We start from the raw sequence: 27,035 nt of genomic DNA on the forward strand, positions 1-27,035 counted from the left end.
GCGTCTATGGATTCTTTCTTCAGCCACTTGTACTTGTCTCTGCACCCTAACACACCTTCGACCTCGGTCCTTCCTGCCTGACAAGGATGCCAATGATGGTGAGTCAGGCATGGGGAGGAACATGCCAAGGAGGTGCCCCCCTCCTCGCCCTCCCCCCTTCCCTCCCCTCTACCCACCCTCCAGAACCATTTGGACCACAGGGAATGGGTTAATCACATTAGAGGCCCAGAAGAGAGATGGGAAGTAGACAGTACCGTGACAGCCGGGGTAGCACTGGCACGACTAATCCCGTTAGGCCAAGGAAAAAGGGGGACGCCATCGCGCCTACGAGGCTGAGAAAGAAAAAAACATTTTCCCAGGAATGAGTTCACCTGTATGGTAACACAGAGAAGTTGGTCTGTTGATGCCTATTAGAAGAAACAATCGCACTTGGCACATACAAATGTTTTTTTTCATGCTGGGCACCACTTTATTGTCAGCGCCTGAAAAAAATCGGCAGCAGACAGTGGCATTGCATGAGATCCTCTTTCATGCCACGGTGAAGCAGCCCCTTTCAACCCACTGCTATCAGTCTCCCAAACAGTGAGAAGATGGGGAGGGGTGCTGTAAGAAGGATAGAGCTTACTTCATCTGCCATTGTAAGTGCACCCGAGTTCAACCTTAATGTAAACCTTTGCAGGCAGGATATGAATAGGATGCTCTCTATAAAAATATATCCTGCTGGGTAATCCGGCAGATGGCCACAGCAGCGGACACTACAAGCGCGGCTGGCCACTGCGGGGATAACGGGGAATGTCCGATCAGCAGCCACTCTCCAGCCTGGGAGATGTGGAATCAAGATTCTTAACTCCCCCTGGCAACGCTGGGAAACAGAGCCGTCAGTTTGGATCCATCAAGTTTCCACTTAATCTAGCCCACCATTTTTTTCTCTCCATTTTCTCTTTTTTTGTATCTTCCCCCTTTGTTGCAGGGATTAAGCCAAGTGGTAAAACAGTGATTTAATGATCTTTCCATGGCTATGTGCACCACTTAAACCATGAGACAAACAAGCCAAGGCATTCGAAGAGTCACCCCCTCTAAAGGCGGCTGCTCAGGAACTGTGAGGCTTTTGATACAGCATTAAGCTCTGGCTGATTATTTTTCCCACTGTCGTGTGATGAGCTGCGCTTTGCTATGGGAAAATTTAAGGTTTTGTGTTTTGTAAAGGCCCATTGTAAACAAGAGGAGACGAAAACAGTTGGATAATCACTTGATGATAGCTTTATAATGATGACGTAAGGTGAATTTTAAGGGTTTGTTAAAAGAAGTGTTCCCTGTTACGGCATAAAATCATTCGAAAATTAGATACAAACTAAAACTAATGTTTTTCACATCAATAAAATTCCCTTGTAAAGATGAACCAAACAAACACTCAATGGATTAACATAAAATATTAATAAAATATGTAAATAATATATTTTTAAAGTCTGTTACCTGGGGGTTGCCTCAGTTCAGCAGAAGAGTCTGACTCAACAGGTGCTGCTCCTCTCCATCACAGTCTGGGCTGATCAGCAGATGGACCTATTCAATGAATAAAATGTTTATTTAAACATTTTCAAGATTTGGGTTTTTTGCAACACTCACAACCATTTTTCATAATTCAATAAAATAAATGCATAAAACTCCCAGATAGACAAACTCATGAAAAAGAAAAGAAAAGAAATACACACTTTAGGAAGAATATGAATACTGCTGGTCTGCAGTTCAAGACTGATTACAAATCTCTTGAGTGATGTATTTAGAAAATCTTAAATCATGTAAAAGAGGAGATAATTTAACTCACTGATGAAGTGATCTCTCACTTGTGCTACCACCATGAACCAACAGATGGCACCAAGTGAGAAGTGAAAGGCATCAGGGGACAGCTGTATGTATGGACAACAAATCTGATTTATTCAATTTCTTGAACGTGTTGAGAATTGACATACTTGAGGGTTAGCTTAGAAATATGTAATTTTAGCCTTAAATCCGGAGATTATGATCTGCTGGCTCTGTAACACCACCATGCCTATGGTGCCAACAGTGCAGAATAAAAATGACTTTAGTTTTTCAACACACCAGGATCCTAAATCACCTCCTAACCTGTGGGACCTGTTGCTTCACATTTATCACCATCAAAGGTCCCTTAAAGGTCCAGCGTGTAAAATGGGGGGGGGGGGCGTGACATCCAGCATTCAGAATCTAGTTTGCAGCGCTCGCTCACTCACTCGCACACACCCCTCCCATCGGCAAAGTGACGGTGACCTCCGAGGGAAAAAAAACGTTTTTACCACGTCTGGGAGTATTTCAAGAGCATGGAGCGATGAGGTGAAGATCTAAACCATTTTACGATCTGTCTGCTGTTTCCTACTCATTCTTCTTTCCTTCCACCTTAACGCGAAACATGCTCTCTGGCTAGCTGGATTTTCCGTTCGGGCTGCCGTTCAAACATGGCGGTGTAAGATGGCGACACTCTCTAAAAATTTGCAGGGACTGTGAACTATGTGGACAAGTGAATATTTAATCATTAATTAACTAAAATGATGCACTGAAGCTCATAACAGCTTGTGTGCATGTACTGTATGTACTGTATGTGTGTATGTGCATGTGTGGGTGGGTGGGTGGCACTCCCTCTCACTGGGTAATAACTGGCAAGGCATTGGCAGTGATCAATATAGAGTGAGAGTGGAAAGCCATAATGGGAGGACAAATATCAGGAAGAGCGGCAGGCTGGTGGTCGGTGTGTAATGGATGAGGGGTGTGAGTGAGGTGTGAGTGTTTGGCTGCTGTTTGGCTACACTGTGTGAAACCAGCAGGGTTAATGATGGCGATAATGGGGAGGGTAAGTACTGTATTGGGGTTAATACTTCTGAGCTGGCCAACAGATTATGGCACTGTCTAAAATGTGGAAGAACCCTCAGTAAAATGCTTGGCTCTCCTGCAACAAACCATGCCCTCAAGTGCACATGCACCTGAAGACACAAAGAGAAAACTGTTTTTAAATTACCCATCAAAAGGCCTGAGCATAACAATATTGGATGATCATTTAAAAATGAGGTGGGGATTATATAACATCATATTCCTCAGCATGAAATATAGTGTATTTAATTCCTAAATAATCTGACAGACAATCCGACATGTCATGCATCATTATTTACATGAGTCTGGCTGTTTGGATTTATGGAAATATTATCTGGTATTGTGAGGTGGCTGTTTATCCTGAAGCTGCAATATAAGCATTTTTGGAGAAATTATGGTGTGCCATGTTTTTCTGGTCAGTCAGGTCGATCAAAACCTGTGCATTACATTTTAATAGCCCTTTTCTTTCTGCATCCAAATAATTGTAATTTTTGACAATGTGAATCAATTTTGTAGCAGTAATTGTAGTGTAACTTGTCTTCTGTCATGTTAGCCATTTGCCTGCTTCAGTCAACAAAGCTTTGAGGTCAACAGGTCACAGTGTAATCCCGTGTGAGGCTACTCTGCTGTCTCTTCTTTCACTTACACCAACCTACCTGCATTAATGGATGACATATACAGCCTTCCCAATATGTCTTGTTTGTTTCACGCAGGCAAAAACAAAGACATGTTTTGTAAGTCGACCATGTAAATGGCATCAGAGTGAACAAGAGTATTTCTACATTCCTCATTTCAATTTAAAATCCATTTACTGTCTTTGGCTTTTTGATTTCAATACTCTGGGTTCTGAGGATTTGAGATTGACATTTTGTTCTCCCTATCTCTATCTTCCTTTCCTCTTTTCTTCTTCAAGGTTGTTTTCTTGCATAACATTCACACTTGGAACCTATGGGGAAAAAATGAGTTAACTTGCCTTTTAAACACATCATTGGGTCATGGTGTGCTACTTAATAAAGATTTAAGACCCATATCTGGGTTACACTACTCCCACCCACAATCCAGATGATGCCATCTGTGAGAAAAGAGCAGTGTGTGTGTGTAATCCAGGTCGTCCCCAGTGACATGGTAATGGACTGACTGTGACAGACATACTGTTGTTTATGCAGTGTCAAAAAAAGAATTGGGGGGGGGGGGGTGACTTAAGTTAAAGAGGGTTAAATTAACACACACACACACACACACACACACACACACACACACACACACACACACACACACACACACACACACACACTTCAGAGGATTAATGATGAGACTACAGGGGAGACACTAAAAGGCCTGAGAACAAGGTGTACTTTTGGACCAGATTTATTTAACCATAAGTTTTTGTAAATAGTAAATTAGTTGTTCTACATTGTTTACTGAATTGGATATTGAACATATTTCAGTTTGGGACCCCTCATCAGACAAAACATCAGATTTTATTTTAAGACTTACATTAGGCTGCAGGATGGGCATGTCCCACTGTTAATTCACTCAATGATTTATCAAATAAACAGCCTCTAATCATCACATTAATTGACAATCAAAGTATTCATTCATTGCATCCCTGATTTGATTTGTTGTTACGATAAATAATTATAAATTGCTATATTAATATCAAGTTCATAGAAGGCAGCTAATGACTTATAGTCCATTCAAACCGGACTAACACATCCTGAAATAAAACACTGGATGTCAAATGGCTGGCTTGACGACTGTGATTGGACGACTGGAGTAAATCTGCTGACTAAATCCCCTCCTGGCTCAAGCTGTGATTTGAGACCAGAGAGATTTGTTTTCAGAGTGAATTCTGTCCTGCAGCGATGACTACGGTCACTGCCCAGCTCAGGACTGCAGCAGGCCACCACAGAGTTTGTTTGATTTGGATGAGACAGCTTGGACTCTGGTGTCTCTGCTCCTCCCCGGCATGCTGACGTGAAAAAACCAAAACATACGTTGGAACCGAGGAACGAGCAAAAACCAACGGCAACTCCATGGTAGGACAGATATGCTATGTGTTTTTAAGCATCCGCTGGTACAGCTGTTATGTTATTGTATTACTTGTAGTTGCCTGTTAGAAGAGCGAGGTGCTACTCTGAAGACAGAGCTTGTGCATCTCTGTCTTGCTTAAGTTTCACAATCTCTTGTTACAAGTTTTATTGTGTAAACAACTTTTTAAAAAGATCAGATTTAAAGTTCCTACACTCAATTTATTATGATACTGTCCACACTCCTCACACAAAATGTAAATATGTCCTTCATGTTCAAACTTTTTCAAACCAAAAGGGCTGCAGTCACTGTAATTGTTGCTACACTGTCTGCAAATACATCCAGCTCTTTTTCTAAAAGGGAAAATCTAGTTTTTGTTTTGTGCAAAAAGAAGTTAAGTTCATGTGAAGTGAATCTGAAGGGTCAGACAAGACATAAGTTGTTACATTTTCTGTTTTGTCCAACTATCCAAACCCAAAAACATTTAGTTAACCATAGTGTGCAACAAAAAGTATAATAATATTCACTATTATTGCTTGAGAAATAGATTTGTTGATTATGGATGTAGTTGTATTTGTTTAAAATTGCTATAATTTGATCTTTATTTTGATGTTTCTGCAGCCAACCTGCAGTTTCTCTCTGACTTGTTTGCTTGTTTGGCGAAGAGAATCTAAAAATGATGGTAGTTAGAGTAAGTTGATCCTCTTATTGTTACCAGTGTGCTGGCTCATTCACCACTTAGAATTACTGTCTCTCTCACAATCCATTGCTTCAAGTCTATTTGATAAAAGGCGTGTAAAGTGACACGCAAATTCACTTCAAAAATGACCTCTTTTATCACGATAAGTTCGCTGATTTCAGCAGCTGTTAAAAATGGACAATAACATAATAGGTAGACCACTTTGACAGGTGGTGATGAAGTGTGACATCCACTAGCAAATGGCCCCAATGTACAACACAGCAGATGCGAATATAACAAAATCACAAAAGGTCTCATTTTGATTTTGATCCTGTCAATTACACACTTTTTAAACTTTGACGAATCCAGTGATTAATTACATCAAAAATACATACATTTTCTTATACTAACCAAGACAGGGCCTATGATTGATTGATTATCAGTATGAGTACAGCAAAAAGGTAGGTAAAATATATGTATCATTATCAAAATGAAATTATTATAAAAGTATATTAATGCTGGAAGTCATTATTCTAGTTGAATAATAATTCTGGAATAGACGTGATGTACAGGGTGGTGTGAGGCCATGTTGCATTACCACTGATGTTGCCTCGTGAATATGGATCAGTGTGTTGGTAGTTGTATGATGCCATTTATATTATCCAATGAGTTGTTGTGAGCACTGTCCTCTGTCTCCCAGCAGGTATACCGTGGTCGAGACGTGAGAAGGGGTCATGCCTCTGGTCAAGAGAAACATCGAGCCTCGTCACCTGTGCCACGGCACGGTGCCCGACGGGGTTGGCAACGAGCTGGAGTGTGTAACCAACAACACACTGTCGGCCATCATCCGCCAGCTCAGCAGTCTGAGTAAGAGTTGTTTATATTCAGGATGTTAGTATCCTCGCATGTTGAGAAGCATCTGTATGACCCAATATGACAATACAGCATCGTGTGAACTAATACTAATACTAGCCTCTTTTGCTCAAGCACAAGAACCCATCATAAGTCATGAAATAATCACAGCAGTCAAACAGTTTGTGCGTGTGTTGTCAGACCACGACATATTGACTTACATGTACTTTGCATTAGGAGTGCTTACATTTTCTTAATCCCTGAAAAGATGATTATCAGAAAACAACAACCAAATAACCAAGTGTCATGTCACTGGTCGGCTTTTAACAACTCATGGAGCACATTAAAAACAAACCAATTACAACCCAAGTGTCCGGGCGTGCCCATTTGTTAGTGTGCATCATTATCCATCACTGTAGTCTGTATCAGCATCAATCTACTGTACACTCTAGCCATCCAATTTGCACAGAACCAGAGTGGTTTAAAGTGTTCATTTAATGTGCTGATGTCTGTATAAGCATTTTTGTTGTGTAGGTACTACAGTTGTCACACTGAAATATGAGAGGCAGAGAGAAAAATGTAGTGGGTGAGACTATTTTTGGAAGCAAATTTACTCCTGGACATCTGGCCCTACGGATACTCTGATTAGTGCATGTGCATACGTGTGTGTGTGTGTGTTGTGTGCGTGCGTATGGATTTAGTGAAGTTACAGGAGCTTAGAGCTTACCGTGAAGCTTTGTATCACAGGCAGATAAGACGGAGAGTGAGTGGGCGGAGACACAAACACAGTCAGTCTAATGAGAGCTTCCACATTAAGTGGATCCGAGCCATTTGACGTGGGTCATTCATGCTGTTATGTGTAGGAACCAAACACTTAACGCTAGTGCATAATCCAGATAAATATAATGGATTCATATGCATAAATAAAGAATTCTCATGGTATAACATAGTTGAATATATCTGGCCTATATAGCTTTAAATTAAATGACCTTAGAACTTACTTATACATCCCTGTTTGGTTCTTCCATGATCACCCCCTCCTTTCTCATCCTAACCAACCAGTTTAATCATCTCATCTGAAAAACGAAATATAATTCAACTACCAAGATGTACGTGTACTGGACAAATATGAGTTTAATCCGAGCCTGACCTGGCATTCACTTAAGGGACAAATAGTTGAGGTCATAAATTGCATACCAAAAAAAAACGTACTGTTAACTTTAGCCTCTCTTGGGGAGATGTTCCAGCATTTGGGGAAATAACCACATAACATTTTTTGGTCTTGAGAGGCTGCAGTATTTATCAATTTACACAGTGCAGCCCATACTGTACATTTACTGCCATATTAACGATTTACTGCTAATTTTTCTACCTGGATTAGACACTCGTATCAGATAAAAAACAGATTTAATGTTTTCCTCCTCTTTTTAAAACACTTATTCACTGACATCTCATTTTCTTCCTTCCTGTCTTTTTCGTGTTTGCTCTATTTGCAGGTAAACATGCAGAAAATGTGTTTGGGGAGCTTTTCAATGAAGCCAATACCTTTTATGGGCGTGCAAACTCTCTCCAGGACCGTATCGACCGCTTGGCCATCAAAGTCACCCAGCTGGACTCCAGCGTGGAGGAGGGTCAGTTCACTGGAAATCATCTGCCTCTTGATTTAATATCTTGTTTTCTGCTCTGTCACTCATTCGCTCATGCTTTATATTAACCGTAAAACCTCTGCCTCTGCTGTTTCGCAGTCTCTCTTCAGGACATCAACATGAGGAAGGCATTCAAAAGCTCTACAGTCCAGGACCAGCAGGCTTTGTCCAAAGGCAGCATGCCTAGCTCTGTGGCTGACATACACAGCAGCAGTGACAGGCCTCCCCCCCTCAGCACCCTCACTGCCTACAGGTACAGTAGTACTACACTACATGTGTAGTGGTCGGGTTTCATGTTCAGTTCATTTGTTGAGATTGTTTTGCTTCTTAAACCACAGAGAGGACTCTACTGATGCCATGAAGTTCTACTCTGACCCGTCGTACTTTTTTGACTTGTGGAAGGAGAAAATGCTTCAGGACACGGAGGACAAGAGGAAAGAAAAGAGAAGGCAAAGGGTAAGTGCACACACACTCTGCCACCTTATTTGTTTTTATGCATTCATTTAGCAAAAGATTTTTCACTCTCGTGTTCACGTTCTCCACATCCACTACCTTCCCCAGGAGCAGAAGCGATGTGTGGAAAGCAGCACGCTTCAGCGAGAGGTGAAGAAGGTGAGGAAGGCTCGAAACCGCAGACAAGAGTGGAACATGATGGCGTTTGATAAAGAGCTTCGTCCAGACCACCACCATCCACAGACTCTCCGGCGAGGGGCGTCCTCTGAGGGCTCCCTCTCCCCAGATGGGAGGTCAGTACTTTTTGATGTATTTATTTATTATATAGGTTTTTAGTTCCTAATATTGGTTCTTAGGGTATTTATTGTCTTCTTTTATCTTTTTATCTCACTGGTCCTAAGAAACACTTTCGTTTCTCTGTGTTTTTTACATGTAAAATGACAAATAAAGAACCTGAATCTGAAAATGATGTGCAAATGATAAAAGTGGAGAAAACTCTAAACACTACAAAAACTAGATATTACAATGAGTGTCCTGTCATATTAAGCCTCCTGTAATTCTTCATCCATACGTTTTCTGTCACTTCTTACTTTAAAATATGTTGCAAAGACAATATTTACTGCACCTAAGATGAATAGTTGCATTATGCAGTAGTATGATGCTGCACTATACAAAATCTCTGGAAACATTACTGAAAATTAAAGAGAAAGATTTAGAGGAATAAAATATAACCTGAACTTTAGATCCCATTTTTATAAATAGCACCTAATAATTCAAACAGCTAAAGATGTTGTGTGGAAGCTTAAGTTTTGATTTTGCAACGACAAATCCGCCATCTGGATATGTGTAGGCATCTGCATGAGAAGCTCTCTGTCTTTCATTGTTTACCCAGACCTGACCTTCCAGACTACCCCGTCCCTCCGCTGCCTGCCCACGCCGCTTGTAACTATGCCAAGTCTCATGATTACGTCCCTGGGAACGCACACCCCTCACCACCTGTGGAGCATGAATACCACAGCATTGACATGAACTACAAGAGAGTAACCTACGCCACGGACCAAACTGCCCAACGGATGAACGGTTCAATGCGTCCGCCTGCAGATTACAAGTATGTTTGTTTCATTTGCATAAGAGAAAAGAATTCAATATGATATCACTTTTCCAACATAATTCCCTTTTTATTTCTCTGTCCACCAGCGCTGTCCCTCAGTCTCCTGCCCCGGGCCCCCCCATCCCGTCAGCACAAACAGCCTTCGGTTTCCCTCTGGGTGCTCTACCACCAACACCACATAATGGAGTTTTGCACGTGGGCCCCGGTTACACGCTCCCACCCGTGCCCCCTTCGGGACCTCGTATCATCCCTCCTCCCCCAGGTCCACCACCGCCACCTCTCCCTCCCCCACCTGCACCGTCACATCTACCAGGACACAGTGAAGGCAACAGAGCCGAGAATAAACCTGTGAGAGATGCAAGAAGCGACCTGCTGTCTGCCATCCGCATGGGTGAGTTGGTCTCACACATTAATTGGTCCACGCAAATTTCCGTCAATACGATAAATGGTAATGATGTGACAGTTTTTATAAATTAAATTCAACCATTATTCCCACACTGTACAGCCTACCTATGACACAATACATAAGTTTAGTGATTTGGCCGTTCAATAATATTATGTATTCTTCTATGTTAAATTCATCATGAAATTCTACCGACACTTTTGTTATCTACTGGTGAGGTGAAAGTAGCTATCCTGATTTATCCACAACCTTGTTCATGTTAGATAATAGATTATCTTTATTTAATATATCATATATGCTAATCAGGCATCCAGCTGAAGAAAGTCCAGGAGCAGCAGGAGCAGCAGAACAAAAGGGAACCAGTGGGAAACGATGTGGCCACCATCCTGTCCAGACGCATCGCTGTGGAGTACAGCGACTCTGATGACGACTCTGAGCTGGATGGAAACGAGTGGTCAGACTGACCGGACTCACTTTGTAGTGTAGCATCATGTTGGTAAAGGTTTTGCTATATATTAGATTACGTTTATTGCACATGATGAAGCACGATGTTGAATCACTCTCTGGCTCTATCTTGTGGGCTCTACACAGCATTATCAATATTATCTTGTACTATTAAGATTATCATGCCACATTCACTTTTTATCAGGAAATGCAGCAGTGGGTTTTAACTGCATTATGAATAATGTTTAGTTTTCTACCACTGATTAAATGTGAGCCATCATTAAAGATATTAGTAACTCCTGTGCTTTTCCTACCGAGTCAAATGCCTTCAGAGGAAGGAACATTATTCATGATTTATTTTAAAATAAAACTTGGTATTTGTTTTAATCATTTAAGGAACTACACATTCCTGATAATATTTTGGACTAAATGTACCCCTCCTGATATTAAGTGAGTGATTGATGAAGAACTCTGTTAGATATACAGTCATTTCTACCTCAATTTGTGGCATTTCACTGTCCCGCAGCATGTGTTCTAGCAATGACATTGTTGTTCTGCCATGAAATTATTTTGTCATGAATCGTTGAAAGTTTTGACATGTAATTAAATTTTTTAGTATTTACCATTCATGTTATCAGTGTCTCCCCGTTTACTATCCTTTTCCCTCTCAATCTGTATTCAACACACTCTGATACACTGGATATTATAATCATCTTAAGACTCGGAGCTATCGCATAACATACTGTAGTTGTTGTGGCCCAAACAACAATTCAGGTTTTGAACAGATTCTCAGCAGGTGCTTCTCTAATTGGAAACACCTGTGTGTGATGACCTGAAAGACAATATCAGCACCTGTAGATATATTCTGTCACAGGATTTACAACACTTGGTTTCAACAGTAGGCTACTCTCTCTCTGACCATCAATATGCAGCTGAGTGACACACAAGCACATATCACTCGGCCTCCATCAATACAACTCTGTTTAAGACTCTAGGCCTACTTCGTGGTAGGTAGACATATAACAAGTAGCCTAGCTAACAAATCATATCACACAGGATCTCCACTATGACGTTATCACTGACAGGCATAGAGACGTAACACACAACAGCCAAATTTGATACAAACCAATCCATACCAATGTGTGATCCTTCTGATATAAACAAACAAACAACTCTAAATGCTGTAAGCTTACTTACCTCATGAGTCCATCTTCTTTTTGGCCCATATCCTCGGAAACACCATCACATCACATTAGCAGGCTACAGTCAAGTCTTTGACAATTTGCGTCTCCATTGTCCAAATTGATTACGTTCACGCTTTACATCGTTGTCCTGCACTTCGCTTTTAAATCCGAGGTTAAATGGACGCTCCTCTTTAAAGCTAAGTTTTCACGTTGTTTTCCAGCCGATGAGACGTTAGCATCGTCCTCGCCGGGCTCTTCGCTGATGCTACGTTGCTAACCGACCTACCGACCAACCGTTGAGGGGGAAAAACGTCGAACTGTATCGTATGTTTTCCAAAGTTCAGTTTCTCTGACCTCCCGCATTTTTTCGTCCTCCTCTTTGTTGAGTTGAGCCATCATTTGTTTTTCTTTCTTTTCTTTTCTTTTCTTTTCTTTTTTAAAGACATGGCAAAGCCTCTTCCTAGATCCTGGCGGGCTTTGCCGCTAAATTCCCACGGTCACCTGACCTCACCTCACCTGACGTTACCGACGTTACTCGTCATCATCATACAAATTCTTGAAACGCACGTGACGTCACGTAACACGTACACGTTCATCTGTTAATTTATTTGATTCAATTTGTTGACTCTTTTTTTTCTTTCTTTTTTTGGGGGGTCGGACGTCCATAGGCGCTCTGGATAAACATATCGTTAGAATATGGCTCTAATTCATAGAAATGCTTCTCCGTAGTCAACTGGGTATTTGATTTACTCTTACTACTGTTTAGGCTACAATGTAGCACAAATGTATCAACTGTAGTTACAAAGGTGGTCATACTACACATAGCCTACAATCTAGGTCATATGTCTGACTAGACTGACCACAAAGAAACACTGCATAACAATAAAGAGATAGAACCTAAACAATCCCAAAACTATTCCAGTGTGTTGTTGAATTTTATTTACAGTATATAAAACGGTTTATGAAAACAACAGCAGAGGTCACTAGTGCGCCTGGAGACCGGCGGAACTTTTACTGTCACCTAGGAAACTGCTGCCCTATAGACGCCATGTTGGCTCCGCAGACAGCCAATCGGGTGAGAGCGGAGGAAGCCCGTGGAGCCACAATGGAGATGTTTTCTTCCTGTGACAGTCCGGTGCCTAGCAGGTGATTAGCACAGCGAAGCTCCTCCTCAGCCTGCTTCGCTAGAGACAATCCTGGACTACTGCACAGCAACATAAGGTAAGAAATGTTATGGCAGCGCTATAATACGATGTTTTGGGTTTGCAACAGTTTGAGATTTCGCTCTTGGACCAACGCTGTGTTGATAGTCGATAGTTTAGCTAAACCTGTACAAGGTGATGATGATGGTGATAATAATGGTGAGGACGGCTAGTGTTTGCTAGCTAGTCACCTGACTCATACGCGCACACGCACAAATCAGCTTTGCTGTTAACACTACGTGTGTGTGTAGTAACAAACATAAAGCTGCCATCTGGCTACACCACATATCCCCGTCGACTTTATGTAACCTTACTCCTTCGTGGGCACTGAAGTTACCTACAGCTGACTTCACTCTGCTGTACCTGGTCATTCATTTACCCACTGCACTGTGTTTGTTATGGTGCACAGTCAAATTCCTATTTGATCGGGGTGGTAAAATCGGTGTGTGTTTGAATCTGCACCTAAAGCCTGACCAGTGGCGACTGTCATTGCCATTAGCTGAGAGAAGGTTTGATAATGCGTGATGTGAATGGATTTTTGTTTGCTGATAGTCTTCAAAACATGTCTCTCATTCAATTTTCAGGACAGAAGCTATCAAGATGGATACCTCGAAACTTCCCAGGATCCAGGATGAGGAGCGAGAGAGCGAGTTTGGATATGTACATGGGGTTTCTGGACCAGGTCTGGTTTATTGCACCTCTCTGTAAATCACTAGTTATTATTTATTAGGTATTAGATTTGTCTAAAGCCACTGAACTGTAAATTACTTATTCTAGCTATCACAGGGAAGGAGAGGAATAATAAATGTGTGTATATATACATATATATATATAAATGTTTGTCTTTGGCCTTTTATGTTACTGTGCCGATATGGGCAAAATCATCTGTTGCTCTAAATGTTATTTTAAAGTGCTGCACAATGTGATGTTGAGAAGTAAAGTAACCAGATGCTTATATTTTTCTTTTTCGGAAAACCTGACAAATCAAAAAAAAATTCAAACTAAAATCTATAATTTATCCAATGATAAACAAATATAATATGACATACACATTTTTCTGAAATAGATTTTAGATTTCAACTTTATGCTTGGCCATTCTTATGTATTTTAAACAATTCAATTAATGGTTTTTGAATCAATAATTTTTCAAATCTGTTAAATTATGCCCAAATCCATCATATTACTTGCCCAGTCAATTCCTTGTTGTATTAACTGCTTTGTTTCTCTTTCCTTTTGTTTTCAAACTGGTCCAATCAACAGTGGTGACAGCGACTGCGATGGCAGGAGCAGCCATGTACGAGCTGGTTCGAGTCGGTCACAGTGAGCTAGTGGGAGAAATCATCCGTTTGGAGGGAGACATGGCAACGATTCAAGTCTATGAGGAGACTTGTATCCTTTCTGCTGCTATATTACACTTCTCTTCAAATAAACATGTTAGAAAACACATCAGCGTCCAACTGGTAGCAGCAAAGTCTGGTAGCTCTGAGTTTTTACCATTGCTTTATTTTTGTTGTGTTTTTGTCGTATTTGGTCTGGAGGATGCCACCCTGTTCTTTTTTGATTCTTCTGCAAAATGGTGATGAGCTGGCAGACAAATTAATTTTCCTTTGGGGATGAATGAAGTTATTCGTATTCGTAAGACTAGTGAGTCCAAGTGCTCTCAGTTTGTTTTGTTTTCCTTAACTTCCTGCCACAGCCGGTGTGTCTGTTGGCGACCCTGTCCTGCGAACAGGAAAGCCTCTCTCTGTAGAGTTGGGACCAGGAATCATGGGCTCCATCTTTGACGGTATCCAACGTCCACTAAAGGACATCAATGACCTCACTCAAAGTATCTATATCCCAAGAGGAGTAAACATCGGTGCTCTGAACAGAGACCTCAAATGGGAATTTACTCCCGCCCAGAATCTTAGGGTAAGAAAATGACATGTTCACTGTGGTGTGGACTTGGAGATGTCGCTCTTCTGCTGCTGTTCTGACTAATTTCACATGATTATTTCTCCAGGCTGGCAGTCACATCACGGGAGGTGACATCTATGGCATGGTGTATGAAAATTCCCTAATCAAACACAAGCTGATGTGTCCGCCTCGCAACAGAGGCACCGTCACCTATGTGGCCCCCCCTGGAAACTATGACATTTCTGTGAGTGAGTTAAAAACACTCGATTGTTTGATCACGGCGTCTGTGAAACTGATTTTTCTGATCTTATTGCATTCAGGATGTGGTCCTTGAGCTGGAATTTGAAGGCGTGAAGGAGAAGTTCACCATGGTGCAAGTGTGGCCAGTACGACAAATCCGCCCAGTAACAGAGAAACTACCTGCAAATCATCCGCTGCTGACCGGCCAAAGAGTTCTGGACGCGCTTTTCCCGTGAGTAATTCTCCTTCAAAAATGAAAAAGATGCATTCATTTATGCTGCGAGGGGAAATCTGTAAGGCTTCTGTGCTGTGTAGTTGCGTGCAGGGCGGCACCACTGCTATACCAGGAGCCTTCGGATGTGGAAAAACTGTGATCTCCCAGTCGTTGTCCAAGTACTCCAACAGTGACGTGATTATCTATGTCGGTTGCGGAGAGCGTGGAAACGAAATGTCTGAGGTGCTGCGCGATTTCCCTGAGGTTAGTGGATTCACGCTCAGTGTATAGCTGCACCCTGTTCTGAGACATGTTCACATGAATAAGAAAGGATTTCATGTTTAGCAGTTAAGCGCCATATTTCACGTGTAAAGTCGACATTGTTCTTGCCCAACAGCTTACTATGGAAGTCGACGGCAAGATTGAGAGCATCATGAAGAGAACAGCACTGGTCGCAAATACATCCAACATGCCTGTGGCTGCCAGAGAGGCCTCTATTTATACAGGTACCAACTATTCACACCACAGGGAACAGCCCAGATGTTGATTTAAAATGCTACAGCATTGATTGAACAAAATAAATGATCCCTTTCCTTAAAAATCTCATTTTGAAGGAGACAAAGGGATTCATTACTGCATTTAAGTCAATGCCTCTGTCTCCTTGCTATTTGCAGGTGTTTAGATAATCCATTAAATAAAATGTTTTCTATACGATCTCCTTTGCAGGTATCACATTGTCTGAATACTTCCGAGACATGGGTTACAATGTGAGCATGATGGCTGACTCGACATCCCGATGGGCTGAAGCTCTGAGAGAAATCTCTGGGAGATTGGCAGAAATGCCTGCTGGTATGTTCATCAGTTACATGTGATATTATTAATTTGTGAAGACTATGTTTCATTTCCTTGTGCGTATAAATTGTGTATAAACAGTACCAAACATTAAAAACACCAAATAGACAAACAGACTAGTCAGAATATACAAACAAAACAAAAAATAAAAAAGATCCAGTGCGAGGAGGGACAGAAAGCAAAGCTTATCATGTCCTGCCCCTACATTTACAGTCTCATAAAAGTATTAACATTTTTACATGTGTGTGTCAACAATCCTTAATAAAAAGTCAAGAAAGTATCTGTGACTATTCGCTACCAGCCAGTCACAGCTGTGTGTGTCGTCCTCTGTAGACAGCGGTTACCCTGCCTACCTGGGAGCCAGGCTCGCCTCCTTCTACGAGCGCGCCGGCCGCGTGACGTGCCTGGGAAACCCGGAGAGAGAGGGCAGCGTCAGCATCGTAGGAGCGTGAGTTCACTTCTGTATGAGCAGACATGTTGAAATCAGCTTCAGGTAGCAGTTGAAGTTGTTACCCACTTCTAAGTACACACAAGGCTCCTTCAGTATTCCAGTTACAAGCTTTAAACTTAAAACTCATAGGGTCATGTAACATAAAAACAAGAGGATGGGAGAAAACCATATGCACAAAAGAGACATGATGCATGTTGTAATTCTGAAGCTACGTTGATGGAAAAATAATTGATTCTGGATTTTTGTCCATGCATCATAAATTTCACATTTTTCTTTGAGGCTTTTCATAAGAACAACAGATGAAAGAACAGAACAAACCTAGGCATGCAGCGTAATTATTAATGCATTATTTGGCTCACATCTTCTTTTAACATGACAAATTCTTCATAGTGTGTCGCCCCCTGGTGGAGACTTCTCAGATCCTGTGACTTCAGCCACATTGGGAATCGTCCAGGTAAGCAATAAGCATCCTAAAATTTCACTTTCTTCCCTCATTGTCAGTGTCTCTTCCTTTGTGCTCAACTCTTGAGTGAGTGTCAGTATTTGTCATTTTCCTGTTTGCAGGTGTTCTGGGGCTTGGACAAAAAACTGGCTCAGAGAAAACACTTCCCCTCAGTGAACTGGCTGATCAGCTACAGCAAGTACACACGAGCTCTGGACGAGTATTACGACAAACACTTCCCCGAGTTTGTTCCCCTTCGCACAAAAGCCAAAGAGATTCTACAGGAGGAGGAGGACCTGGCTGAAATCGTGCAGCTTGTCGGCAAGGTAAGGTAGATCGAGAAGACAAGTGAACTGGGGGAAAAAACTCAAATCTGTGCCCTCAGACCTCAGATCCGGTGAAACTTATATAGGGACATTCCTGTTTAAGATCTCATTGACATTCAGTTGTGTGTGTGCTGGTGCCATTCGGTGGTACCAGATGTGTTTCACTGTTTTCAAACTTTACCTATAAAAAAAGAAAAGAAAAAAGAAATAGCCCAGAAATAACAATTAATTGCATCATAATTTCTAGAAATAGCGGTAAATTTCATAGTAATGTGGAGAAATATAGCCAAGAAATAACGATTGATTGCGTAGAAATAGCCCAGAAATATCAGTCAGTTGCAAGGACTTGGTGGAGAGAAATTCTGGCCTTTCCCAAAATATTCAAAGTATGAAAAGCATCTTTTACCTTTATTAAAAACATGACATTACTGTGAAATTAACTGTTATTTCTTGTAATTAATGGCCTGTAAATTAAAGAGTTACAGTTTGTTTGTTTTTTTAATCTTCCTTGACAGTTTGTTGTCATCTTATTTTTCCTTAAACTGAAAATACTAAATAAAAAGTTTTTTTTTTTTTTTTTTACTTTACCTGAGGATATTGACAGATTGAGGGTTGTAATGTCCCAGATTAAGTTAGTGACAATTATGTGTGTGCTCAAAACAGTAATATTTCTTTTCCAATTGTTTTTTGTGTTTTAGAGGCGAGGCTTCTGTCATAGCTGTTAAATTAATCATTTTAACTCAGTACCATGCCAACTGGTCAATCAGCTGCTCTGATCATCTTGTTTTGTTCACAGGCCTCCCTCGCTGAGACCGACAAGATCACTCTGGAAGTCGCTAAGCTCATTAAGGACGACTTCCTGCAGCAGAATGGCTACACACCCTACGACAGGTGAAAACCAAACTCCACAAAAAAATATTTCTCTCCACTGATTCTTGTGTGTAACTGTGAGCATCACACATTGATCTGTGCCCGCACACAGGTTCTGTCCCTTCTACAAAACTGTGGGCATCCTCTCCAACACCATCGCTTTCTATGACATGGCCCGCCACGCTGTCGAGTCCACGGCGCAGAGCGACAACAAAATCACCTGGGCCATGATCAGGGAGCACATGGGAGAGATCCTGTATAAGATCAGCTCCATGAAGTTCAAGGTACACGACGTGACTGTAACGTGACGAGGTAAATAACCTTTTTTTCCTGCTGTTGACCTAATCCCTGTTTATGCTTAATTCTTTAGGACCCTGTGAAGGATGGCGAAGCTAAGATCAAAGCAGACTTTGCTCAGCTGCTGGAGGACATGCAGAACTCCTTCAGGACCCTGGAGGAATGAGCGTCTCTTACCTCGAAGCTCCTCTCCCCAATACCCAACACCCCAGTGCAGTGCAACATATCGCAGATGTAACGGCCCGTGTTCTGAGTGTCTGCCTCTGTCATGTGATCTCCTTCCTTCCTTCCTTCCTTGGTGTTTACGTCCCTTTAAACATTCCACCGCCTGGACAAATTAGCATTTTGTTTTTGTCTTGACTCAGCTTCTGCAGAAACACAGCACTGGAAACCCCCCCGAGACACCTGAATATACGACCAGAGCGTCACTCAGCCCATAACAGAGCACTTACAGATTACTACACCATCATGTTGTGGTTATAATCAATGGGCCCCAATCAGGTGCTGCACTTGAACTCAACTACTAGCTGCAACAAAGAGTGGAAAGGGATGTTTGTTTTCCAACCAGATGTGCCAGTGATGCATACAAATGATTAATCCAGTGGGAACATGCACATGGGTAAAGGGACAGATACACTGTGTTACATCCGGGGGGTTAAAGCATTCTTCCACCTCTTACCTCTTCAGTGTGATAGTGACGTCGTGGATTATGTACTTGACACTATGTAAAAAAAAAAAAAAAAAGATTATGAGAATGAATGAGTCTGTTAGAGTTGTGTTGTAACAGATGTCTCACTGTTATATTCGTGGTTCATTACTGTCGTCTGAAATAAATGTCTGAAACAAGTAAGTTGGGCCAGGAAGTTTTTATTTTTCATGTGCAGAATGAAGTTTTCTTATTAAATCATTTATCATTTTATCTTCTTTGTTTTACATTTGAAGCAGATGAACATGAGTGTGAGACTCGACCTTTGACTGCTGCAACTTCATGAACACACAGATTCTGAGGGGTTGTCGCCTCTGGGTGGCGCTCGTGCTGCTTTAATGCCTTTACCTGTTGAAATTTAGTTTAGTCTATAAATGTATTTTTTGTAGCTGGTAAAATTTAAAGAAGAAGCAAATCAGAAGCAAATATTTTAATCGTTTTTACTTCTTTTTTTTTAACTTATGTCCCATTCCAACACATTTAGTCTGAAATCTTAAATTCCCAATATAATGTAACCAAGTCTGCCATGTTTAGGTTTTACTGTTTAATCAGTGAGGAATACATGTACATGCACAATAAAATCTTAAACTTGAAGAAAAGGGCAATTAAACAGAAGATCTTTTTATAACCTGAAAAAATGGATTTAATTGACTCGGTGTGCACACAAAAACAACACAACGTTGAGAAATGAGGCCTTTGTCAACCTTATCATAGGTGGATAACTTATTATTTTTTCATGGGTCCATGTGAGTGTTTCCTCATTCAGCGAAAACTGCTGTCCTACAGAAAAGCAACGACCACATTTACTCGTCAAGCTCACTTTGTTGCAAATGCAGCATCTCTGCAGTTTGCTGATGTGTAATCTCCATCGCACACCGTTGGCTCGGTCTTTCCTCTACAACTCAACGGCATTAATTCCTCCAAAATAGATTAGAGCCAGTATCTCAGGTTCCTGGCTCCATCAAGACTAATGGAGGCTCAACCCTCAGGAGCAAGAGCAGCAGCTTTTGTCTGCATTGATTCTGTCCATCCAGACAGGCTTCATTGGTCTCATAATATATCAGCCTACAGCTTATAATGCACCTGTCTCCCTCTTACTCTTCAGTCTGTAATGGCCGATGGATTGTGTGTGTGTGTGTGTGTGTGTGTGTGTGTGTGTGTGTGTGTGTGTGTGTGTGTGTGTGTGTGTGTGTGTGTGTGTGTGTGTGTGTGTGTGTGTGTGTGTGTGTGTGTGTGTGTGTTAAGAGCACATTAACACAACTTTATATGGCTTTAACTCGTGGAGGTGGGGGGGAAGGCCGGAGCCGTCACGCTCTCTCCGTGCACAGCATTCATGGCTGTCCTCAAACGCGCAGTCAACGCTGCTTTTGTGTCATCTGATCCATTGTATGCAGTGGCCCTTTGTGCGGCCATTGCTGTAGTTCACCTGTTGTGTGTCACAAGTGAACTCAGTCTGTCCACTTCAAAGGAAACAGACCGATAAAGTACTAATTTAATTATATTAAGTTGCAATTAAGGTTATTGGCAAATACGACATCAGTTCTCCTCTCTTAGAGTGACTTTTGACGACTTGTTTGCTCTCAGCTTTTCCACTTTTTTGTTTGTTTTCAACCAATAAATAAGGTGTGTTATTTTATTTTTAAAGACTGGATTCATGCACCTTGGCTTACAAGCTCCCTGCCGAAGTTCATTAGCAAGAATCTGAATCCAAGTTCCTGAGAGGTGCAGGGCAGCTGATATGTATTTGACCCCGGGCTCTGACCCTGCACAGGGGGTCAGGAGAAAAGAAAACTTCCTCGCAGGGATCACTTATCAAATCGTCACTGTGAATATCGAGTGTGGTCCCAAAGGTCACACAAAGAGATATATGGAAACACAGACTTGTATTAACAGCAACACATTATTTGTTTGTTATCTCCAGTCACACACACACACATAGACACACACACCCTTCCAGAGTTTTCTGTGTGTGAGCGGCAGGATCATGTTGCCAGTGGGTGGAAATATGATCCCGGAGGGTGGGGCTGCCCCGTGGATCATCGCTCGCTCTCTCATCTTTGAGTGCCTGTCATGTTTCTCGTGCACCCTTGTCCAGCTCAGTGTGGATTATCCAGGCTGCTGTTGCACCTCGACATAACCCCTCAGCTGTGGGAAGAGGTATGAAAGACTCCTGGCTCTCTGGCTCCCTCGGCCAATTGAGGTAGCGCCTATATTTACCAAGCATGCCTGAATTAAAGCCTAAAATGGTAAGTGAGAGGAGCTATAAAGCAGAAGTAGGCTGAGTATGCCGGAGGACGACTTGTGAACTATTCAATGATATGTGAGGAAGGTAGTCTTTGGAAAAGTGAGCTGGCAGATGCAACGCCATATCAAACCACTTGTCAGGAGGATTCCAAGTTGCCTTCTGTTGGGACACTTCCATCGTGGGAATCCGAGAAATGAAAACCATCTCACTGCACTGATTGGGTGTCACAGCAGCAGCAGCAGCACCAGAGCAGAAAACCTGCCAGTTTCCCTTTTCAACACAAATGACTGATGAGAAACGAAGCTCCTGTTTTCATTTTTCTCCCTCAGTCATTCACAGCAGGCGCTTGGTGACCAGCCGTCATGTTCTTTATTGTTTTTCTTGTGATGACGGTCACATAACTTCTGCCTGGAAAGAGTAAATCCACGAGTGTTGATGCTTTGGTATTTGTATTTCTGTTGCAGAGACAAAAGGTAAGTCAACAGAGGAATGGTTTATCTTTGCTTTGTGGAGACTGAGTTTACTGTTGACTGCTAATACATTTGAATAGAGTTATGTTTGTGAGAAACTGTGATTATTAAGCAGAAATTACCTGTTTAATTAGGAAACTATAATATGAACCAACGAAAAACTGACTGAAATGTAAAGTTTGTCTCCTTATCTTATAATATATTTCACTGTTGATTCCTGCACAGATGCAGGTCAGGCTCTCTACACTCAAGTTATAAACAGACTAAAATAATAACTCACACTGACAATAACTCAAGTGAATCTCAGAGTGTTGAGGACTTTGGGTTTGTTGGCCCAGATAGTTCGTCCCTGTGGACACAGTGGCCTTGTTTCAACAAATTACATTAGAAGCTCTTGGGGATGTAACAGGACTGAGAATCCTCTGATGATGGAAAAGATTATTTTATAACAAGGAGAAAATCTTTTAGTAACATACAGGTACAAATTGAGTCCATTAGTGGCACGTAGTGTTAACGTAGTGCTTTGTTTTCAGACAGAAAAGTTGGCTGTAGTTGGTTCAACATCTTGTTTATTCTGGATGCAACGTTTGAGACGTACATGTGTCTTTTAGCCATGGGTATGATGATGATCATTTAGATTTAGATTCAGATATACACAGTTTCCTGGATGTTAAGTTTTCTTTTACCATTTCTATCTTTTTTGCTGAAATGTAGAACTAATGTAGGGAGAGGTTAGTGAGTCGGGATCAGATGTTTTACGTGAATGTGTGTGTGCATGTTTAGATATTAATTGTGGATTGTTGTTGGTTGTTCTACTATATTTCTAAGTTGTGTTACACTAATGCTGTTTGAGAGAATAAGGTTTTTAAATGATGGCCTTCTGTGTTGAAATAACAGCGTGTACACTTCACAGTCATCTTTAGCAAGCCATAATGAAATGGGAGAAGTTAAAGCCTCCAGAGCCTGATGATCCTATGTGTTGCTGTGAGTGTGATATCTACCAGTACGGATGTTGCTGTGACTGTGAAGATCTGGATGAAGCCTTTAACAGGTATGAAGGGCTTGAGGGAAAAAGGGTCAGTACTGGAAAATGTTATCCACATGGAAATAGCACTTTTGTTACAATGACTTAAGTTCAGTGTCTCTTTTTAAAGTTTAAGTGATGTGTGATCATTGAGACAGAGTCAGTGATGACAAACCAGAGTGAACAAATGGTCCAGGACTCTTGACCTTCAGCAGGTCTGACAGCTCCATGTTGTGTTGTGATGACATGTGCAATGCAAACTTTGTCTGGCAGCCAAACAAAAGCACAGAATAAAGTGAAATCACAGCGTTAGATTGGCGTTCATCACAAGAAAAATAAATCTCTTGAAATAAAAAGGAGAGACCCTAAAATCTTCTCTTTCATGCCATCAATAATTACACTGAACATCAAGCAGAGTTAAAGGGATAGTTAAACATTTTGGCAAATTTGCCTATCGCCATAATCTTTATAGTCATAGGGGGTAGGTTCACCTTTAATTATCGGTGCATGTTGTTTTGAGAACCGCAGAGCAAAGACGCAAGCTGCTCAGCGAACACATTGGAGGTGAATGGTACAGGTCCCAAGTCTTTTCAAAAATGCAAGTAGTTCAGAGTATTTGCTTCATGTGTGGTAATGTTACATAATTATACATGATTATTTCATAGCGTGGTGAATGTGCAGGTCACAAGTTGTCCACGAGAGCGTTTTGGAGTTGTTGGATTGTGTATTTGATGAGTTTGATGAGGGACAGGGGACCTGTACCATTCACCTCCATTGTGTTAACTGAGCAGCTTGCGTCTCTGCTCCGCAGATCTCAAAACAACATGCACCGATAATTAAAGCAGAAGTAAGCGTAATGTTTGTGTTAATATAAGTCTTAAATGGTTATATCTTCCGACAGCAATCACTTATATAGAGTGTTTGGTCTGAAACACGGGTCTGTCAGTCACTCTGCTCTGCTGTAAGCCGAGGAGAAAACTTTCCTTGTATCCTACAACCTTTATCCAATGAGGAGAGAGAACGGCATAAAGGGGCGGTCCTCTCTGTGTGTGCAGCCAAGGGATGCGCATGAATGTGGTGACGTAGGGACGAGGGTGGGGACTGCTAACTCCATCGGCTGACAGAAAGTTAGCCAAAACGACCGGATCGCTTACTTCTGCTTTAAAACTAATAAACCTACTCCCTATGACTATAAAGATTATGGCAATAGGCAAATTTGCCAAAATGTTGATCTATCTTTTAAAAATAAAAATAAAAGCATCTTTCACTGTCCCTGGTTTTAGAGAGTAGCCTAGTATAACATCTACCTTTTTCAGCCAGTGTAAATACCTGATTGGTAATGACACGTTTGATTACTCTGACCCAATGACTCTGTAGATGGCTGAAAGACAAACCTCCTAAAAGTGGCTGTCAGTCTCCGGTCCTCGGGGCCATGATCGAGAGCCTGGAGATCTCCATGGTCCCGGCCCTGGTGCTGCTGCCCCTCCTGCTCCGGGTGGCGGCGCTGCACTACCTGCTGGGCGTCTCCATCCTCACCACGCTGCCCGCCCTGGTGCTCTGGTATTACTACGCCACGCACCGGAGGAAGAGACGCACCGTCTTCTTCCTCACGCTGGCGCTCTACTCCCTGGCCTACATGTACTTCCTCTTCATCACGGAGATTTTACCACGTGGGGACGTCAGCCAGCTGCAGGTGTGCACCGTGACCGCCGGGATGTTCCTCACCATCGGGTCTCTCATTAACACCAAGAGAGGCCCAGGGTTGGTGAAAGCCCCCCTGCTGCAGAGTACGGAGGCCGACAAGGAGTCCACACCGCTCCATGAGTCTGTCCAGTCGGCCTCCACCACCACCACCTCCACCTCCACCTCCTCCACCTCCTCTGCAGCGGAGTCACAGACAACAACAGTGACAACTAAATGGAGCAGGTGTGCCGTGTGTAAAATAATGCGACCCCCACGGGCTGGACACTGTCGGACCTGTGGATCCTGCGTCCAGCGTCTGGACCACCACTGTATCTGGTGGGTATATGTAAACACTGCTCCTCTGCATTGGGTTTACACAGACATGGAAGGTAATTGAGAAGGATTAAATAACTGCCCTGTAACAATTGGACCATTTAAAGTGCACACAAACACTCACAAAAATGAGTAGAAACTGACATGAATCAGTTGTTGTAGTTGCTAAACAGTAAATAAAAACACATTATTCTCACCGATAGTTTCATCCATCTGCTTCCACCTCTAAACTAAACACATGATGTCCATCTGACATGTCAGGATGAACCACCGATTTTACTTTGAGCACTTTAAAATGGGAACTGTTTTCTTACAAACATGACAAATAGTGAAAACTCAGCATCCTAAAAAGTGAGCTTCAGGAGGAGTTGAAGCAGGTGCACTGTGGTGTCAGGGAAACAAGGATGATAACGGCCTTAAACAGTTGTTTGTTTTAATAGCCATTTGTTTGTGTGCTCTGGGAGGCTGAGATGCCTTCCTGCAGTACACGCTGCCAAGACCATAAAATATTATATCACTTTTATATTAGAATACATCATTCTAAACATCATGCATAATCGTTGAGTTGCCTCTTATGTCAAGTTATTCTTCTTGTTTATTATTCGCTGCAGATGGATACTCCCAAACTGTGATATTATGAAATAATATGCCCAGGGCAGTTTGGTCTAAACTGTTATGTTGTCTTGCATGTGTGTGTGTATATTGTGTGTGTGTGTGTTGAGATGTTGTAGGATAAACAGCTGTGTTGGTCAGGCGAACCACCGTAGTTTCCTGTTGACCCTCTGTGTGTTCGTGTTGACCTCTCTGTATGGGATCTGTCTGGTGCTCTGCAGCCTCTGTCCTCGACAGTACCTCATGACGGCTCTCCTCTACTGCCCCGGCGTCTACGCTCAGTCCAGGTACAGCTCTCTTTACAAACTCCGCCACATGTGTGAGACTAAATGAGTAAATGAGAAGTTTGTATTGTAAAAGTTCCTGAAATAAGAATTAATATTTGTGAAACAGTCATATGTGAAACAATATAAAGATGGTTGCATTTTGAAATTACAGGGTCATTTCTATACAAGTCCCAGTCTTTTGACAATCTGACTTTACAACAAAACTCAAACTTTTTTGCTTGTGTCCTTATTAAACAGTTTTGATTATATTTCCTCATATTTCTGCAATTTTATTATCCATTTTCTTTGGATTGTCCCATGTTGGCTGTAAATTAAGATAATAAGAGAATATATAGTTTTAACTTGGATTGAGCTAACTGGACTCATGCAGGGAGAAAAGGTCCAGTGCTGTAAATGCACTGTGAATGCCTTTCAAACATTATATATATCACTTAACTAAGATGTTATTCTCATCCTCTGTTTCTGTTTACAGCACAGCACTTTGCTTCACCTGTGCCTGGTACAGCAGCATCGTCACAGGTGGTTTGCTTTACCTGTTGGTGGTGCAGGTGTTGAATATCAGCTTCAATGTGACGGAGCGAGAGGCTCAGCTGGCTCTGAGGAACAAAACGGGCCAGAGCCGCCTGTGGGGACTCGTCATCGACACGGGAGAGTATTCACGTGGCTTCTATCAGAACTGGGTTGAGTTTCTCACCATGACAGATGCCTCGGCATCTCCTCGCTCCAGCTTCACTGACTTGGTCTAGTTTCACTTTACACTTTCTAGTAACATCGTGATAACACACTACGGGTCACGTGTGAAGAATTTCATCCCATGTGTTTCTTAGGACATATCAGCTGCCGACATCCAGAGCTTACTGCATTCCAGCCTCTGAGATATGAAATATCAGAAACTGTTTTATCTAAAATAAGTTGCAGGGGAATATTTTTGAAAAGCACACACTCATCCTCGTTTTGAAGTTGTAGCACAACTGTGTACTCATGTAATAAAGCTGCAGGCACTGCCATGTTACTGTACACAATTTCTCTACCTGCACAAAGTGATTATAATTAATGCTGTGTGACTTATTTCAACTGAACAGAAAAAGAAATTAAAACATAAATTATTTAAAAATAAATGAGGAGAGATGTGAATGGTAATTGAATGATAGAAGGCTGAACTGCTGGGTAGATGAAATACCAACAAACTAAGATTTGACCGAGGG

At 41.8% G+C, this 27,035-nt stretch overlaps 3 protein-coding genes across 4 annotated transcripts; all 3 read left to right on the forward strand.

Annotated features, from left to right (window-relative positions):
• Positions 1–6,321: 6,321 nt before the first annotated feature.
• Positions 6,322–10,516, forward strand: LOC310996631 (actin-binding protein WASF3-like; the record flags this gene model as incomplete). Its single annotated transcript, XM_083986062.1, has 8 exons — positions 6,322–6,454; positions 7,936–8,070; positions 8,185–8,338; positions 8,424–8,541; positions 8,647–8,831; positions 9,431–9,646; positions 9,736–10,040; positions 10,359–10,516. The coding sequence occupies 8 exons, from the start codon at positions 6,322–6,324 to the stop codon at positions 10,514–10,516; spliced, it is 1,404 nt and encodes a 467-aa protein (XP_083842188.1).
• Positions 10,517–12,793: 2,277 nt separating this feature from the next.
• On the forward strand, positions 12,794–19,314 carry LOC310996984 (V-type proton ATPase catalytic subunit A-like). Its single transcript, XM_083986548.1, has 15 exons — positions 12,794–12,901; positions 13,467–13,564; positions 14,143–14,271; positions 14,579–14,793; positions 14,885–15,022; positions 15,099–15,250; positions 15,334–15,496; positions 15,630–15,738; positions 15,959–16,081; positions 16,418–16,532; positions 16,926–16,989; positions 17,100–17,303; positions 18,100–18,194; positions 18,286–18,457; positions 18,544–19,314. The coding sequence occupies exons 2-15, from the start codon at positions 13,483–13,485 to the stop codon at positions 18,634–18,636; spliced, it is 1,854 nt and encodes a 617-aa protein (XP_083842674.1). The 5' UTR covers positions 12,794–12,901; positions 13,467–13,482; the 3' UTR covers positions 18,637–19,314.
• Positions 19,315–21,708: 2,394 nt separating this feature from the next.
• On the forward strand, positions 21,709–26,911 carry zdhhc23a (zDHHC palmitoyltransferase 23a). 2 transcript variants are annotated; one of them, XM_083986804.1, is made up of 5 exons: positions 21,709–21,894; positions 22,789–22,942; positions 24,293–24,934; positions 25,663–25,830; positions 26,303–26,911. In XM_083986804.1, the coding sequence occupies exons 2-5, from the start codon at positions 22,824–22,826 to the stop codon at positions 26,574–26,576; spliced, it is 1,203 nt and encodes a 400-aa protein (XP_083842930.1). In that variant the 5' UTR covers positions 21,709–21,894; positions 22,789–22,823; the 3' UTR covers positions 26,577–26,911. The 2 variants fall into 2 exon arrangements, with proteins under 2 accessions (XP_083842930.1, XP_083842931.1); XM_083986805.1 differs by lacking the exon at positions 22,789–22,942 and having other exon boundaries at positions 21,710–21,894.
• The last annotated feature ends 124 nt before the right edge of the window (positions 26,912–27,035 follow it).

The sequence above is a fragment of the Trachurus trachurus genome (assembly GCF_905171665.1).
Source record: "Trachurus trachurus genome assembly, chromosome: 14".
NCBI lineage: Eukaryota > Metazoa > Chordata > Actinopteri > Carangiformes > Carangidae > Trachurus > Trachurus trachurus.